At 37.4% G+C, this 19,285-nt stretch overlaps 2 protein-coding genes across 3 annotated transcripts in view; one reads left to right on the forward strand and one right to left on the reverse strand.

Annotated features, from left to right (window-relative positions):
* Nucleotides 1–6,099: 6,099 nt before the first annotated feature.
* Nucleotides 6,100–7,848, reverse strand: LOC141452160 (uncharacterized). Its single transcript, XM_074124059.1, has one exon. It carries the CDS (start codon nt 7,414–7,416, stop codon nt 6,163–6,165), a length of 1,254 nt encoding a protein of 417 aa, XP_073980160.1. The 5' UTR covers nt 7,417–7,848; the 3' UTR covers nt 6,100–6,162.
* Nucleotides 7,849–13,925: 6,077 nt separating this feature from the next.
* The window catches only part of pot (zona pellucida domain protein papillote), a 123,297-nt gene continuing 117,937 nt past the window's right edge, over nt 13,926–19,285 (forward strand). Inside the window, exon 1 of one of the 2 annotated variants that reach the window (XM_074124408.1) lies at nt 13,926–14,352. The gene's annotated coding sequence lies outside the window, so the exon portion shown is untranslated. The remainder of the gene's footprint in view (nt 14,353–19,285) is intronic. The other variant, XM_074124406.1, reaches the window with a different exon arrangement.

Here is a 19,285-nt window from a genome sequence, read left to right on the forward strand (position 1 = left end):
CGTCCATGTCTGAAGTCTGTTCCTTCAGGTGTATTCAACATCCAACCCGACCAGGTGACCCCGGCGGAGCCGGAAAGCAAACGTACTTCACTACAATTCTTCACAATAACAATAAATCAAATCCAAGGCTTAGACCAAGAGTTGAACCCCAGAACTACTGTAAATCTTCAGCTTTGTAGGCTGTGTCTCTCTAACTGTTCAGCCACTTAGGCGCCTGGAAAATAAGAATGTTTATAAAAATCAGTGTATACTACTAGATAGCAAAGCGTGAACATATGAACTGAAGTTAAGCTTAGAAAAAAAGTTGGTTGTATTTTGAGAAAGATAGAATAGAATAGAATAAATATTTATTATAATAAATATATACAATACATAAAATAAATATAGAAGTATAAATGTATAAAACATTTCAACCTTCTTAAGAGAAAAGTTAGGTGAGGAGGATTTGGATTGCAGGGAAAAAAGGAGAGGAAAAACTTGCCAGCTAGTGTAGAGAGTTAGAGTAGGATATGTTTTAGTCTTCTGTGTCTGTATGTTGTAGAAGGATCTGTAGGAGGCTATGTCGCGACAGAGTGGATTGGGATGGCCGTCTAGGATGGAAAGGAGTTTGAGCAGACGATTTTGGATACAGGAGTGTACGGGAATAATGGACGCAGTCTCGTGGAGTGAGTCAATTCTAGTACGTCGTTGAGAAAGATATTAATTGTAGACAATGCGTCCAAGCTCATCTATTGTCCAACCCGTACAGGATGGGAAATTCACTCAGAAACTGAAGTTGGAAATCCGGAAAAATCCCTTCCTGGTGCCCTTTCTAGACATTATGTTTTAAATCCCCTTCAAACTAATGAGGAGTCCAGATCGGCCAGGTTCTTCTCGAAAACCTGGTATCTTATCGTTCTTTAGTATTGCTGAATTACACTCATACTAACTCTAGCCTTGTAAAAACCACTTTTCCGGTCTCACAAGTTCTTAAAACAAAGATATTAATAACGGTGCTCCGATGACAATTCAAATTCAGAACTCAGGTGAACAAATTTTCGGAATCAGTTCCGAGGATGAAGGTGCATTCGAATCCAGTATGAGGGGATCAGTTTATGTTTGAGGTATCAGTTATCAAATATTAAATTTGCTAGTAGTAAAGAGTAGCGCTCAGAGATCAGAAAAAAGAAAGAACCATTGGCTATTTTCACAGCGCTGCCAAATGAAGCGGTCGGCCAAAACTGTGAATAGCATTCTACTACAAAGAAGTGAAAGAAATGAAGCGACTGCATGTCGAATGTTGTTCTGAGCGCCGCTAGGTTAATAATATCCGTAACAGTAATAAAGGAGTATCGTGAGGTATTATGAGGTTATTAGCGATTAAGGTTACTCTGCTAGCGCTCTCTGAATACATCAGCATAACTACACAAAATATGGCCACAACTACACAGACAGGCACTGACTGGCCTAATTTATTTTCACCATGGTTACTTGTTTGTTTGTTTTGTTTTGTTTTGTCAACTAGTAGTTCAGTGGGTACGCAATCTAGCGAGATGTCGGCCAAACTGGGCAGATTGCAGCCTCCTCTCTCGCTTATCTCTAGCCAATTATCTGATGAATGTCCATTCTAATCCAGATAATTTGTGGCTGTATTGAACACACACACACACACACACACACACACACACACACACAGCACAGCGATCTAGATCATTAAATCATAATTGCGAAATGATGCTTCACTTTCCAAGGTTTCAAACCACTAATACGAAAATACCATTCCTTGGATCTCAGTCAGTCATTTCCTGTTCAGAAATCATCCCTCGGTAATGATTGTCCCGGGCTATCTCCCTCCTTCACGCAAAGCTCCCTATCTACTCCAGTACTTGGGCCATCTTAACAGGCTTAACCTGATCGCACGGAATCGAACCCCCCCAAAAAAAACCAACGGAAGTTCACGCTTTGAATTTCCTGTTACTACCCGAATGGAAATCTCTCAATTGAAGTTTACATTTCCTCATCATTATTTTTGTTTAAAGAATACTTGGAAAGCCGATTCACAGGTTTTCCTTTATCTTTGTCCGCCCACTTTTCATACCGAAAGTAGGTCGCCATCATTTATAACATTTTTAACAGAAGGTTACCGAGCTCTTGTTAAAAGTCGAAAGGGAGAATAATAATTTTCTAGAAGACGCCAAAGAGATTCAATTGAACTTGGTCGTGACTTGGAAAATTGATTCTAGAAGAAGCGGCTACAAGAAAAGCAATGGAGGCTGTGATTTTTTTCGAGCTGGTGGCCTTACGTATGGAAAATTTCTAAAATGAAAAGCATTTCCATTTTTGTAATTTTCTTGTCTGATATTCAGCGGTTCTAACGAATAAAACTTAAGTCAAATAAGTTCTTTTTTAAACGCGCTTTTTCAATTTATTCTGATACATAGTTCATCAAATAACTACGGGGAGAAAAATTAGTAAAAGAAATTTAAATTGTATTTTTCTATAGAAAAATGAACAATAATAAAGAATCAAGGCATGAAATGGAGGTGGCATATTCAGCCAATCAGATAGAAGAAACTGTAAGATGGGCACGCCCACATCCAAAGAGAGAACGCCCACAACAAGATAGACACGCCTCTTCCAATGCAAATTTTCATTAGATATATTCAACTTTCTTTTTCCAGAATTTTAACTTTCTCTTAGTGTATAAGCAGCGCCTTTAATCGTCAAATTGTTTTAAATTTTCTTAAGAAAAATCAAATCATAAAAAAAAGTCGAAGGTCATAAAAATACTTTTTGAAAGAACCTTTTGATGAAATAAAAATAATTTTGAACTTTATCATATTATTTTGAGAGCATTTGTACTTTAATTGTTTTGGTAGATGGCTTGCAATAAATTTATTTGCTTCCATAAAAATCTTTAATAAAATACCAGTAAATGTAAGACAGTTGGAAATTTAAAAAATTTGAGATAATTTTTAAAAAATTTGTTATAACCAACTGTTTCTATAGAGTAAAAGAATTTACTGAGGTAAACTGGAGATCTGGAGATTTTGAACTGAACAGTATTATTGTCAGGTTAAAGTTCAGTGTCGGTTCAGTTCGTAAATTATATCTCATTTATTTATATCTCAATCATTTAAAAATTTTGTTTACTTTATTGTATTATGAAGACGAAACATTTTGGCGTGCCTTTTGTATTTTTATATGTTCATGCAATAAATAAATAATTAAAAAATTGTACCAGTGAAGGTTACAATATGTAACAGTAAATACAATAATTTCCAACAGCTGTTAAAAACAACAGCTGTCAAAACTGAAAACCTCTTTAACATTTTTGTATTGGGTGACTTTTCACTTACGTATTTATTGTTTTCGCTCCAAATAGTTGAAACACATGTCTGTAATGCACTGATTAGACTCTTGTAACGGACCAACTCGTTCGATAGCATTTTTTTTGTATTACTTTCATTTTTATCTGAAGGCCGCCATTAAGTAGTAAATTAAGCGAAATGTCATTGCTAATTGGAGGAGAGAATCTAGAGTAGTTAATTGCCGGCTGGAAAATTGGCTTTCACCAGAGTTAAATCTTTCGAAAGAAAACTCAATTTTCTTTTTAGTGACTTTCTCTTGTAGTCATGCTCACGGTCTAAGTATGCAAATTTTCCGCAGATTTCAGCATCATGTGAGTACTAAAACTGTAACCTTCCCAGTAACAACAGTTTTAGAGGTTAAGTCCAAATAACTCTTGCCAAAATAAAAATGGTTCCAGTTAAACTGATGTTAAGTCTTAACAAGAGTACTTAATATACATAGTTTAAAACTATCCAGTAAAATGAAATAGCCCGTATTCAATTTGAAAATAGTCGAAGCCATTTTCAAAAAGATTTTTAAAAAGTGAAAACAAATACTACCATATGTTTCATTTCCACTGATCGATATTGAGTGCGTATCGACTCAGCTAAGTGTCCTTGTAGTCTGCGCCAAGGGTCGCCCACATGTCCACATTCTTCGGCCATGCTGCAATCTTGCCAACCTACGGTCTGTTTATTTGTTTGCTTCCTGCTCTTTTAATTTACCACTTTATTAGAATCATTAAAAATAATTATAAATCGAGCGATTGAAATCATTAGCCGCAGCTGATTAGTTGAAAGTGCATGTTTTGGGCATAAATAAAAATAATCTCTCATTTCAAATTTAGAGTGCCAATCTTTGCAAATTGAGATCAAGATTCTTCTAGTGCCGGCAGCTTCGACGTTGTCGAAGGAGATTTCAAGTTGACGATGTTGCCAACAGTATGGCAAGAATTCTGAGCATTTAATGGAATCGATTTAGAAGAAAATGGAATTATATTTAATTAAACTGAAGTTACAAGGGCAGATTGCACGGCTGAAGAGGAGCTTTCGCTTCACCCCGATCATAAATCTTGGTCAAAAACTTATATTTTCCCGACTATTCTTGTGAAAACTAAATACAGAAAATTTGAAAATACTTCCTCTTACTGGGGGGGGGGGAACCTATTAAAAAAGTCTTCACTTCCGCTAGTCAAGATCATGAGAGGTTCAGTCTACTCTTCGACTTCTTCTTCTGATGATTAATTACAGGACGGGGCGTAAGTGATAGGCGTGCAAATAGAGAGAGAGAGAGAGACAGTGAGGAGAGGAGAGAGGAGAGAGTCGAGGCCTTCTTGCTGCATAGCGAGCGACTACAAAGCAATGCCGCAGTGTGGACTTACAACGAGCCAACGAGTAAATTATTACTTCTAGTAATCCTGGAGATTACCTAGGAGAGGCTGCGAATTACTTACACGACAGGAAATGCCATCAGCGTAGATTAGACGCACCAACTTCTTCTTACCTCTTATGATTACTATATCGTAGCTCTTATCTACAACTTGTTACATTTTTTCACACACACTTCCGGTTAGTAATTTTTTACGTAAAAATTTAATTAAAAATAAAAATATATCGATATGAACATCACACGAATTTCTGTTGCTACAGTTCTAAAGATTCGAACTTATTAACGCTTAGAAGCATACTTCCTGTTTGTATTCAACGTGTAAAATAGACCATTGAAAAGAGACGATAATTTAAAGAAAGTGTATCCCCTCTGAGCCCCTAAAAATCAAGTTTCTGGATAAAATAAAATAAATAAAAGTTTTTATCCGATTATGTATCCCATACATAAGGAACTAACAGAAATAAGAAATCATTTTTTCTTCTTAATTTTCCCTTCGGTTCGGGCTTCATCCTGAAGTCCCTCATTAACTTTGAGTCCAATCAAACAGACAGATCTGGGATGGGTGCAACAACTAAAGGGTTCCTTCTCAGAATCTCAGAGAGTACACTGGACCATCTCTAAAGAATCAACTCTAAGCTTATATCCCATCTTTACTATACTGCCTACAGATAGTTTCATGAGCAGGTGAGACTAGACACTTCATCTATTCTTAGGGTTGGAATTTACAGAAGTAAGTACACAAGTTTTTCCCCAATAAACAGGTGGCCACACATTTCCAACAAGAGGGTTACATCATTCTGGAAAATATCTTTACTACAAGAAATCCATTTTAAAGAATTTGATTCCATCCATCAATTGCAGAAAGTGGTATATTTAACTATCAAAACGGGCACACCGTGGCCGTATAAATCAAGCAATTAGAATGCAATCAAGTATGCTGTAGTAACTGGCTATTATCGGGGTGGTTGCCGTACAGTTTGGCTGTTCGGCAAGGTCACTGTAAAACGAAATGAAGCTGCAAGGAGAGAGAGGAAAAAAAAAGGCGAAGGGCCAACAGAAAAAGTGCATTTTATTCCAATGCAGTAGACAAGTCAAGGCCTGCTAGATCGGCAAAGTTGTTTGCGCTTTCTGTTAGCCCACAAAACAGCTGTTTTAAAGTAACTTTAGTTAATTTTATAATATGTAAAGAAATTTAAATACACATTCGTACAAGGAAATTTTATTTATTAAAGCTTTATTATAAAGAACCCAATTACAAACACAATTGAATGTCTTTACTACATAAATTAACTAATTTATAAACTAATGCATTGTTTACAATGAAATTACAGCAACGAAAATTACTTTTTTTTTTTTTTTTTTTTTTTTTTTTTTTTTTTTTTTTTTTTTTTTTTTTATGGCATCAGTTTTCACTATTAGCCAGAGTCTTCTGTAATAAAGTTCTTAATCTTTATCTAGGGAGGCTTCAATTACGTTTATGAAGTGAACCAATTCCTCATAGGCTTTCCTGTTTTTTAGAATTTCAGGGTAAGTTATATCACCCGGCAATAGATTTTTTAAATTTTTAAAAAACAGATCTCTTTGGTTTGTATATTTGGAGCACGCCATAACAATGTGCTCCATGTCTTCCAGGCTGTCACAGATTGTACAAAGAGGGGATGCCTCTTTACCTATCCTATGGAGATATTTTTTACATACGCAATGATCGCTGCGCAGTCTATTAATAATGGTGACATACTGCTTGGAGCACGCTCCATCACTGAACCAGGGTTTACGACCTACTTTTGGAACCAAAGATTTATAGAATTTCCCTTTCGGTGATTCTGAATAAATCCTCTGCCACTTTTCATTTATCTTCTTTCTAATGCAGGCTTTAAAATCACTATATGGCAAAGACACCGATAGCAACGTACCGTTCACTGCAGCTTGTTTCGCCAGTATATCTACCCTTTCATTGCCCTCTATTCCGCAATGGGCCCTACTCCACACCAACCTTACTATTTTATTATCATTTTTTAGTTCTAGTAATTTCTTTAGTATATTTATAATTATGTGATTATACTTTTTATGCATTTTGATTGCTTTTAGTTTATATAAGGCGCTTTTGCAGTCAGAGACAATTATAACCTCTGAATATAGCATTGAGTGTGCATATTTAAGCGCTTCCAAAATAGCTACTAATTCAGCTGTAAAAACTGAACATTGATTGGGCAATTTGAAGAGGGCACCAGTATTTCTAAATGGGTCGAAGTATGCACACCCCACCTGATCTTCGACCTTAGAACCGTCCGTGTATATAGGATAGCTGTTGGGAAAATTCGTGCGAATTTCCTCTTGAAACACTGCATTACGAATACTACTGGGCAATATGGAGAAATCTTCCAGGAACCAAACCACAGGAGACATATTTATTATTTCATGGAAATCACCGTTGAATAAAGGCAACATATCACTGTTATACACTAACTGTTTGAACAGTGCTACTTCTCTGAAACTAGTAGCCATCGGGGGTGATTCTTTGTATTTCCAATATCTGTATGTTAATTCTCTCCGGTTGAGTTCACATATTGCGGAATAGGTTTCAGAATTTGTTGACATTATTTTACACATATATCGGTCGGATAGCATTTCCCATCTGAGCTTTATTGGAAGTTCCCCGGCTTCAGCGTGTATTACATCTATTGGAGTACTTTTCATATATCCGAGACTGAATCTGAGACATTTATTCTGTATAACCTCTAAACACTTCAGCCTTGTTTTATTAAGCTGGCCATAAAACTGAGAGCAATAATCAAAATTGCTGCGGATAGTAGCTCTATAAAATAACAAAGTTACATTCGGATCTGCCCCCCATTTGAAATGAGAAATAACCCGCAAAACATTGATATACTTGGCTACTTTTTCTTCTAAAATATTAACGTGCTCTTTCCAGTTTAGCGTTTTGTCCAGTGTAAGGCCCAAATATTTCACCGATCTAGCAGAAGAGAAGTTATAACCGTCCAATGATACCCGATTGGCAAAAGGAAGCTTTCTTCGCCTTGTAAAAGGGCAAATTACTGTTTTACTTTCAGAAATACTAAGGCCCAATTTTACCAACAAGTTATTGATTCCCCTAAGGGAGTTTTCTATTACACGTAAACTATCATTTACATCTTGGTTCACGGAATATACACAAATGTCGTCCGCATATTGAAGAATATGGCAATCCGGATCAATTACTTCTTCTAGTTCCGCTACGTACACTGCATATAACAGTGGGCTCAGAATTCCCCCCTGTGGTAGTCCAATCTGAGCTGTTTGTGGGCCTATTAGTTCATTGTTTACCCTTACATAAACCTGTCTATCTGATATTAATTTTATGATGTTGAAGCTAAACTGGTGAGGTAGGCCTACAGAAACCAATCTTTCATACAGTACAGGTAACTGTACGTTGTCGTAAGCAGCAGAAATATCAAGGAACAGAGCCAATACTGTTTTGTTAGAGGAGAATGCAATCTGAATGTCTGTAATTAATTTGGCTAAATTGTCTTGTACCGATTTCCCTTTTCTAAAACCAAATTGAGATTTCGGCAGCACTTTATTACTCTCTAACCAATGTTCTAATCTGTTTTTAATCATGCGTTCCATTGTTTTCATTACACAACTAGATAGAGCAATCGGTCTATAAGAAGAGGATTCTTCTTTTGGCTTTTTATTTTTTAATATGGGTATGACAATGTACTCTTTCCACTCCGCCGGAAAGGCGCCCTCTCTCCAAAATGTGTTATATAATTTTAATAGGGAGCATTTACCTGTTGTGGACATTTTAGAAAGCATAGAATAATGTATTTGATCTTTTCCAGGGCTGGTATTGTTGTTTTGTTTAAGAGCACAATTTATTTCATTTATTGTAAAATATTGTAGTAGAGGATGGACCTGATTACTAGAACTGAGGGTAGTTTCAACTTGCAAGCGATTTTGTACAAAGGGAGGGGCCAGTTTATTAAGGAATTCTAGCACCCATTCTCCTCCTATTAAGGGCCCACTATTCGCAGGTACACTTTTTAAGTTCTTAATTTTTGACCAGATGACCTTGACAGGGGTGGCTCTATTTAATGTGGAGCAAAATTTTTTCCACGATTCTTTTTTTGTTTTTTTAACTATTTTTGTTGCATACGCGGTGGCTTGTTTATAATTTAGAAAATTTTCCAGGCAGGGGTGGGAATTGTATTTAGCAAATGCCAACTTTCTATTATTAATCGCTTTTTTACATTCTTCAGTCCACCACGATTTCATATTTTTATTGAAGCTGCTATTCGCTTCATTATTATACACAAGGTGCTGCCAACTTAAACAGTAGAACCAACATTTTTGGTCTACCTGCGGTCCGATTTTGAATTTAAAACCTACTAATCCTTTCCCTTTCTATATAACCATTAATTTCATTTCATTTCAGGGCAGCGTAGGCCACAAAAAAAATTACCAAAGGGCCGGAAAGCGGACCGCCACTTTTAACACCCGTGAATTGGACCAACATGAAGCTAATTCAATTATTTTTCTTTGCATTTTACTATTCCATTTCCATATGAAGGCTACCCTTCATGTTTATTTTTGGTCTGGCCATAAAAGTAGGTGACAGAGACAGAAAAGAAGAAATCTTGGTGATCTGGAAAGCAATTCGGGGTTTTTCGCTTGTATTTTATCATTTCTTTTCCAAAAGAAGGCTGTCCTTTGTGAATGGATGCCTTTAAGTTACATTTTAGTCTGATCTATTGGTTACTTAAGGTTAACATAGTAAAGATTATTTATGTTTCCAGTACTTTATATTTGATGGAATCGTAGGCTTTATAAGTCGTGCGAGTGTCCAGATTTGTTTGCAGGTTTTTTTCTCGTGCCTTACTTCACTGAGGGGACAAACAGTTTGCTGCTATGTTGGTAGTATTCAATCATTTATTTGTGAGCTAAACATCTGTTGCATCTTGAAGTGACTTTAACAATCGTCTGAGCGGCATGCTGCAATCAGTTAGACTTAAACAGGCAGATACATCACTGAGCCAAGAGCTCCTAGATAGGCAATGGAAGTAATTTCCAGGAAAGAAAAGACCAACTATTTCCTGCCTGTAATGATAGTCCAGAAACTGTAACCCTAAACCAAAATAATTGAACGAATTACATTTAGACGGTGCTGTAACTTGAAACTAGAAGAGAATCTCTTTTACAAATACTACTGCGTCATCAGTGTCCACCATATTGGAATTCTGTGGTTCGTGTGTCGTCGATTAATGTATATAGACACACTTATATCTGGAAAAACAATTACCGCGGTAATTATTCGGAATTTCGTGTCTTTGAGCCAGCAGTTCCGGTCACGCATACTAAATCTTATTCTAATTTAACCAGATAGTAACGGTAGTCGATCTATTGGTCGATTTTGGTTGCTTTCAATAACCTCGCCAAGACTGTTACTTTCTTTGGTACGATACTTACTTAGTCGGTGAAAAATAGTTGAAATGGCTCAAGGGGGCATTAACACAAGAAAGAGATATTAAAAGGAAAGAAATTGGGAGAGCAGACTGAAAATGAGAATTACGATTAGGGTGGAGGACGCCACCAACACTCAGAATACTAACAGAGAATAGATAGAAAATGATCATATACTTTTTAAATAATACAGCTGTTCATAAACTCACAATAAAGAGGTATAAACCATAAAAGATATAATTACAAAGACTTACAAATTGTGTACCTTCTTCACAACAAGACATAGTTACAATTAGCACGTGCTTGGATGTACCCTTGCTATTTACAATAATGATTGACATCTTGATACAATAGACATAGACTTCGAGACATTAATGGCCATTAAATAATTATATTAAAGTCTTTAAAGGAGACGGGACGACATCTTGATCATGGCTGGACTTGGTGGCAACGCTAGTTTTCTTACTAAGTGACGGCAGACTGTACATTCCTTCAGAAAGCCCAAAGGGCAACTGACTCGAAACTCCCAGGCACAAGCTGCAGCAGCCCCCCTCTCCTTCCACTTCTCCAGTTCTGCCAACTGTAGACGGGCGCGGAGCGAATAGAGCCAACTGTCAAATTATAAGCGAGGGGCCGCACATCTTTTCGAGGATCGAACATAAGCATCGTTCAATTGCATTTCTTTCGCATAGTAAGAGTAATTCTTTCAAAGTTTAAAAATCACTAATCGTGGATAGGCATTAATTTCTCGTTGTTTCTCCAGTTTTATTCAATAGCATGATTATTGATTGCACGTTAACGATAGAAAGTGCATACAAGATGTACATACAACTCAACTCTAATTGCATGGAATCTCTCATAAAGTAATCAATTATAGGAAACACTTGCAAGTGATTTTATTCATTAAAATGGAAGGTTCTCAGCATCTGTACAATGATGGTGCTGACTGTAGCTACTATTTCCGGCTTGAGCTTGTGATTGCCTCCCTCCTTTTGATTGGTACTTTCCTTCTTTTTTTTGTTGGTCTTACTAGTCACCCAATGGGCAACATGTGTCATCTTACAAGAAGAGCAGTAATAGGTGGCATGAAGCAATTGTCACAATAGATTATGGTCAAAGGTACCATAACCATACTGTAGCTCGTTACATTGCTATAGGACTTGTGATTTATTGAAATCCCTCGTTGCTCTCTTGCATGAACAAGATCTTGAATAGAAAAGCATTACTTTACACACTTGGGTATTCCTAATACTGGAATTTGAGGTTCCAGACGTAGCGTTACCAATTTGGGGCTGCTCAAACCCCCAGCTCAGACCTCTGATTGTGCAATAATTACCGAACTAGAACTAACGTCTGCCCCCCAACAGACCGCCTTCCAGATCGATTCATATAAAAATCAATATTCCCCACAAAAAAAAAGCTATAATTTATCTTGCGCAATTAGAGACGTCCGCCCGCCAGTAGTGGTTTTCTAAAATACCGTCATGCTAGCTGCCTTGATGTTATGTTACTTTAACGTTATAGTGAATGTATCCGCTGTTATTTATTTATTTAATACATTTCTAACCTAGATCGGTGTTTTTAACCTTTCCACAGACTGTTATATACTCTTAATGTTTTTTTTCCTTTTTAAACGTAGCGTTCAAGTTTTTTTGTTCACTTTTAATAGAATTTCAACAATCATTCTGCGCAGTTCACATCACTGCATAACCTAACTCGAACATCACTGCATATTATGCAGTGCATCATGATCATTCCACCCCCTCTATTCCTCACTCCGCGCAATACTATTTCTTATTACTCAGCTCAACTTTATCTGCAACCATTGAATTTTTACTAAAAATGCTGGTTAGCATCAATTTAGACACATCATTACACTAACCTCGCGCAGAGCACGAGTTCTAATTGAATTGTTTACATCGAAGCTGCATGATGGAGCCTCAAGGAAGTTACACCGCTGCTTTGCAGATTATGTACCTATACACTAGGGTATTTCTAAAAATGACGACTTTTAAATTTTAAAGAGCGCCAGGCGGAAAATCAAAGTTCATTTAAAAACAAAAAGTTTCGTCCGTATTAGAGCAAAATCGATTAATATTAATAATTTGAAATTGATTTACTATCAATCAATCAATTTCAAATTATAACAATAAATGCAAAATATTCCCTAATTTACGAAACACATAAAAAATGAAGTGATTTTAACGTTAATTTATCGAAATTTTTCAAAAATGTATATTTTTCTTAATATTTTTTTTTCTAAATACAGCTTCTTTAATTATTCATAACTTTGAAAATAAAAAGGCCATCAAAATGATTCCAACTGCATTGTCTTTATGGCAAATTATATTTAAATAAACTTTGTACAATTACATGTTTTGCTGATAATTTGAAAAGATACAAAACATTTAATTAAGATTTTTTATAAAAAAAAAAAAGAAAAAGCAAAACAAAAATCTTTTGATCGATGGTAGCGACCTCTTTCAAATCGATTAATCGATATTGCTCTAATAGGGACGAAACTTATTGTTTTTAAATGAACTTTGATTTTCCGCCCGGCGCTCTTTAAAATTTAAAAGTCATAATTTTTTGAAACACCCTACTATACACCCTAAATATACATCCAGAAGAGGAAGTACGAGCAAAAAAGATTCACACTTCCGGAGAATATAGCGTTTCCTACAATCTCGGATATTTAGCGATATAATTAATTCTGACTAACAATACACAGTTAGGCACCTAACACCAAAAGCCCAACAATGTGACGTCACTTTATAGAGGAAATCCTAACCCCTTTCTCCCCCTCCCCCTCGCTGAGAATTGTATTTTAAACAGGAAACGAACAAAAGTTTTTAAAGAGATCAGCTGTTTGTTCAGTGTTTTTTTTTTAGAGGAAGTCGCAGAAAACTGAAACTCTTGACGTCACTAGATATGCACTTCCGTTCATCCAAGTTGTTCTTTACAATTTTAAGTGCCTGTAATGAATTTTTCTCGGAAAATTAATGCGTGTTCTTTCTGAATTTATTTAATGATGTTGAGAACAGTTGAAAGAACTGGAATCGAGAAAATGTGATTAAATTAAAAAATCGATTCAGTCAATCGATTTTTGATCAAAACTTACTGGTAGCAATTAAAGCAAAATTTCAAATTTGTACTTACTACAATTTTACGATTTTGAGCCTGAACTCAAAATCGGAAATACTTACAATACTTACAGACTTATGTATAGAGAAACAGACATATTGAGTGATTAATAAAAACCTTGCCAGATCTTTTATGATACTTGTAAGATCAAAAATTTGTTTGTTTACAACTTATCCAAAGGTAGATAATTTGTTTATTCGCAATTTCAAGAGGAAAGCGGATATTTCCTGTGGGATCTCTAAATAGAAAACTGCGAGGTCGCAGTAGAGGAGTGTAATGAATATGTATAGAGCCAGTTCGAATTACCCAAAATTTTGGACAGAAGTTAGACTGTGGTAGATGATAGGACCAACTTTCTGAAAAAGAAGTGTTCCGTGGTAAATCGCCGTCAGAAAGATGTAAACTTCAGTCGTCATTTCTTACGTTGAATACAATTTCTGTAAATCATCTCCATTCATTGAAATCTTTGAAAATGTTGTTCAGCTTTAGCAGAGATGAAGGAGTGGGGCCGGCCAGGTAGGGGCCGGCGGTGAGGGGTACCTGAGAGGTAGCGGAGCTGCAGGTCTCCCTCCAGGTGGTGGGGACTGAGAAGTATCCACGGCACTCGGTGTGGCCCCAGTCTTATGGAAGCCAGCGCATAGATCTGAATACAGAAACCCGGTCTGCCAGCAGCAGCAGCAGCAGCACGTAACCCATACCCATATCGGGTTCGCGAACCACATCACCCGGCTCAGGGGGATCCGACCACTGTTTCCTTCCTCCTACTCTCAGGACTGCTCATCTCAGTGGAATTTGGTGCTGCTGTGTTCAGTTACGTTCAATTTTTGTGGTGATAGTTTCTATTTATTAAAAAACGAATCCAAATTCAACTTCGGAGCGACTTCTCGCTCAGTTTGGTCGTCTCTGCGGTATTTCGCCACCAAGGGCATGCACTGTTTCCCCCCAGTAACTAGAGAGATCGCTTTGACCTAAATTGCAGCAGATCGCAGGATTTTGATAGTTCACCGCGCAGGGAAATAATACACAAAGGTAAGTTTTCTCAGTTAGAACTTCAACTTATTTTTTGTCTTCATAATCAGTGGTTATCAACTTGTATTCTTTCTCAACCCCCCCCCCCTCACCAAATAAGAAAAATTTCCCTTTTTGCGGATTTCCGATTTTGATTTTTTAACGGAAACACACGTGACTGGTTTCTAGAATTTGACAGTGTGTGTGCGTATTAGAGTGAGAGAATGTATGGGTGTTTGTGCGCGTGTGAGTTATCATCGACCGGAAATCGGATCTCAAAAATCTACCAACCGGAAGTTCCACTTGAATATTACGGGATTTTTCACGAAAGTGGCACCATTTTCTTGAGTTATGGCATCTTGATTGCATTAGTGTAGATCTACAAGAAATGTTGTTTACTGGGAGGTCCTAAGTACTTCTACTGGGCGAGGAACTGAAAGTTTGGACTAAGCAAGCTGGACCCGGAGTACTGATAGGTTCTCTGACAACGACTTAAGCCCATCTAGTTTTTTTTTTATCTGTGATTTTTTTCCATTTGAACTGTTTGAAACAGAACGAACATTTGAAACGAACTACTTAAGCATTCATTTTAACTTCGGATTATATAAATTGTTAAATGGCTTTAAAATTAATGTAATGTTAATATCCATTAAGACGCCAATTAGCCGCTGATGTCACAATAATAACGATAGATTCTGTAGGCAAAAAGAGCTCGTCACTTATGCAATATTAACGAGCTGTAATAAGTCGCTGACGTCAAAGAATGGTGAAGGAAAAGACTTTTTCGGTTTTTCGCGAATTCCACGAAAAAACGCACACAATCAAAGATGCTGTAATCTTGGCAGGAAATCCGAAAGAAAAGCTGTAACATTTTCTGGGTAAATTCATTTTAGGTCTTTTCTGGGGGAAGGTGGAAATTCAACAAATTAAATCTGTGATTTTCCTTTTTCCAGTTGTGATGGAAAAACAGTTATAGACTCACACGACTTTCCTTTACTTTAGATTATTTAACTTTCCAAAACGTCAGATAAAAGTAAAGTAATTGCCTATTTTTTCAGGCGGGCTTTACGACCAGCTACAAAATTAGGTGACGCCTACGAAGGCCACCTGCAAATGTTCCAAAATTGACCATTAATTTCACATATGAGAACATTAATTTATGAACAATAAAATTCAAAGCCCAGACCGGGAATCGAATTCAGTACAACAGTCTTAGCTTGGTGGGCCTCCCTCTAATAAAGAGTCCGTACCCATGAGAAGGTTTCAATATTGTACACGATAAGAATCAAATGAAAGCGAAATGATAGACCTGTCGCACGTTAAGTCCAAGTGAATCTGAATTCCTTTAGTGATTGGCTGGTAAAGGACAGAGAAATATAGAAGTCCTTCTGAATTGCAGCACTTCCTGTGGGTTGAATTCTTCCCACCTGGAAGTTTGGTCTGATAACTCCTTTTTATAAATACTACTCAGGTATTAACACCAAATTTACGTCAACGAAAAGTGATAAAAACTGAAAAAATATTTTCTGTATAGGAGCTTTTCCCCGATTGTCTAATGTTGAATAATTTAAAAGAGCTGTACGGGTTTCCTCCTGGAGCTATCTGCGATTTTCCCGTCTTTGATTACAGACATTACCGAACAGGAACAAGTGAAAAGCTAAAAGCTGTCCGGAAGCAACGTTGTTAGTTGTTTTTATGTTTCAACGTTGTTGACTGGGCCCTAACAGGGAGTTTCGTTCTATTCCAGTGGATGTTACCCTGGATATCGTTAGCTCCCCTAGAGCAGGGAGCTGATTCCCCTTTACTCATCCCCAGTCAGTGGCTACTCCCTGCGATAGAGCCCAACATCATCCCAACACACTGAAGCACTGATGACGCAAAATAGATACGCTATGGCCCAGTTATTGCTTCCTGCAAAAAAAGAGCACTACGTGTTCAATGAAAATGAAATTGCTAGATGATGATGTACTTGATGAGCTAATGGTAGAACACTTTCTCCAAATGATGTGGGCGTGCGCACGCGCGAGAGTTTGTATATACGTGAGTGCGGTGCCATTAACGTTGATTGTTGTGGATTGTTTTTAAAAGGCTTAATTAGAAAGCAGACCGGATGAGTCTGTCCGTCATTCAGTTCGCGTTTGAAGATTTCATTGTGCTTTTCCTTCTTGCTCTTACGCCTACCAAGAAGAAGTACGTACCACTGTGAGTTCATTGGATCTTAAATTGTCCAGTACTTCTGGTCAACGTGATTTGTACATTTACTCAGACATTGTAACACTTAATTAGGCTGGGGCTGTGAATAACACTTGCAAAATCACGTGTCCAATGATGGGTTGGCCGGCACGTGTCCTAACGTCAAGAACCTTGACATGTGAGTATCACCGTTGTACAGCATCAGTAATTTATCTTTTCGTGCTGTCAAGGACGGCCCGTAATCATCTTACGAGATTGAATACGACTAAATCGGTATTGATTTATCGATAGCAAAACGTGGGAAACATCGAGAAGTTGTCACAAAGTAAAAGATGGCCTTCAGTACGGCCCTTATAAGGTTCATATTTATTTTTAGGGCACTTTTTTGCAGCAGCGCCTGGCCTAAATGCAATTTCCAAGTGAAACGCATAATCTCATCTTCTGTACAATATTAATAAATGATATAAATTACCGAATGATAACGTTTCCTTGAACGGGATTAATTACTGCAGTAACGCGCCACGATAGCCGAGCGGTTAGAGGCTAGACCCGCTAAGCTAAGATGTATTGCGGTACTAGGCTATATTCCCCAGTCTACACCTTTAATGGTTAATACGAGAAATTTGCAGTAAAGTATGTTTGCTAGTGGCCACGATAGCCGAGCGGTTAGAGGCTAGACCCGCAAAGCTAAGATGTATTGCGGTACTAGGCTATATTCCCCAGTCTACACCTTTAATGGTTAATACGAGAAATTTGCAGTAAAGTATGTTTGCTAGTGGCCACGATAGCCGAGCGGTTAGAGGCTAGACCCGCAAAGCTATGATGTATTGCGGTACTAGGCTATATTCCCCAGTCTATACCTTTAATGGTTAATACGAGAAATTTGCAGTAAAGTATGTTTGCTAGTGGCCACGATAGCCGAGCGGTTAGAGGCTAGACCCGCAAAGCTAAGATGTATTGCGGTACTAGGCTATATTCCCCAGTCTACACCTTTAATGGTTAATACGAGAAATTTGCAGTAAAGTATGTTTGCTAGTGGCCACGATAGCCGAGCGGTTAGAGGGTAGACCCGCAAAGCTATGATGTATTGCGGTACTAGGCTATATTCCCCAGTCTACACCTTTAATGGTTAATACGAGAATTTTGCAGTAAAGTATGTTTGCTAGTGGCCACGATAGCCGAGCGGTTAGAGGCTAGACCCGCAAAGCTAAGATGTATTGCGGTACTAGGCTATATTCCCCAGTCTACACCTTTAATGGTTAATACGAGAAATTTGCAGTAAAGTATGTTTGCTAGTGGCCACGATAGCCGAGCGGTTAGAGGCTAGACCCGCAAAGCTAAGATGTATTGCGGTACTAGGCTATATTCCCCAGTCTACACCTTTAATGGTTAATACGAGAATTTTGCAGTAAAGTATGTTTGCTAGTGGCCACGATAGCCGAGCGGTTAGAGGCTAGACCCGCAAAGCTATGATGTATTGCGGTACTAGGCTATATTCCCCAGTCTATACCTTTAATGGTTAATACGAGAAATTTGCAGTAAAGTATGTTTGCTAGTCGCCTCCGTCCACGACACCTAATTTGGTAGTTGGACGTAAAGTGCGCTTGTAAAAATAGGCAATTACTTTACTTCTACAGCAGTAAACAAGTGTAATATTGAAGTCAGCTTTTTCAGTGCTATCTCTCAGTTCTAAACGTATTTAAATGCGTAAACAGTGGCGAACAAAAGTCGTGCGAGTAGAGTCTGCCGTCAAATAAATTGCTATTATGTTTGGTAATTTTATAAAGCTTAGCCTAGGCTATAAACTAGGAACATAAAATAGCCGAGCTAATGATTGTAGAGAAGCGTGAAGTGTATCCGGGACAATAGTGTCATCTCGCGGTGAGTTATCTACATACATTGTGCGGCTCGCTGACGTCACCAGCGCGAGCTAACCGCCCGCTCTGTACTTATCGCATTAGAGGGAAAACCAGTTCGCATCAACAGCCGGAAGCACGACCTGCGAAAGTTTAGCTCTTCGGCAGCTCTGCACAGTCGGCTCGGACTCACACGTATACAATAGTGTAACTATACTTAATTACATATCTTCCAACAAAAGTGTACTATAAACTGTATTCTTTTACACTATACTGTAAACTTTATACTGTAATTTATTTGTTAACTGTAAGAGTTTTATTGGCCGGTTTCTCACGACCCAGCCAGTTGTGCTAGTAATAAATTTTGAAATGGTATTTTTACTGTTACTGTAGCCAACTTTTTATTTGCCAATGTTTAGTAATGTTTGTAAGATGGTGTTGCACAGCCTCTCGTAGACCCAATGATTTTAAACAAATTCCTCAGTTATTCCAACCTCAGGATTTCCTTCAAACATCTAAGTTTTGAAAACGTGGTTAGGTTGGTAGCGCTGGATAATATCGCTGAATTTATCCGTCGTAGTGCGCAAGCTTATTGTATCCATGAAGGAAATCGTACTTTTAACCATCACTAGAGATTAATTATTCACTTTGATCTAGAGCATTATGCTTTAACTATACACGATCATAAAAATATCTCTAAATCGCTTTAATTAAAACTTACAGTTTAAAAAGTTAAGTATAAGGGTTGATTAAACGCCAAAAGGTACACCAATCAGCAAGTACCTAAAATTTCATTAATACTTCATTGAAATCATATAAGTAATTTTACTGCATTAATTTTCATTAATATTTTTTAGAATTTATTAGATGTCCCTGACCCTTATGCTGGCCATTTTCTAATACGA

This window comes from Rhodnius prolixus, unplaced genomic scaffold (genome assembly GCF_049639745.1).
Source record: "Rhodnius prolixus isolate KJV_2025 unplaced genomic scaffold, Rpr scaffold_1, whole genome shotgun sequence".
Lineage (NCBI taxonomy): Eukaryota > Metazoa > Arthropoda > Insecta > Hemiptera > Reduviidae > Rhodnius > Rhodnius prolixus.

Coding starts and splice junctions, on each gene's coding strand:
- LOC141452160 (XM_074124059.1), bottom strand. CDS start 7,416: ATGAAAAGTACTCCAATAGATGTAATACACGCTGAAGCCGGGGAACTT.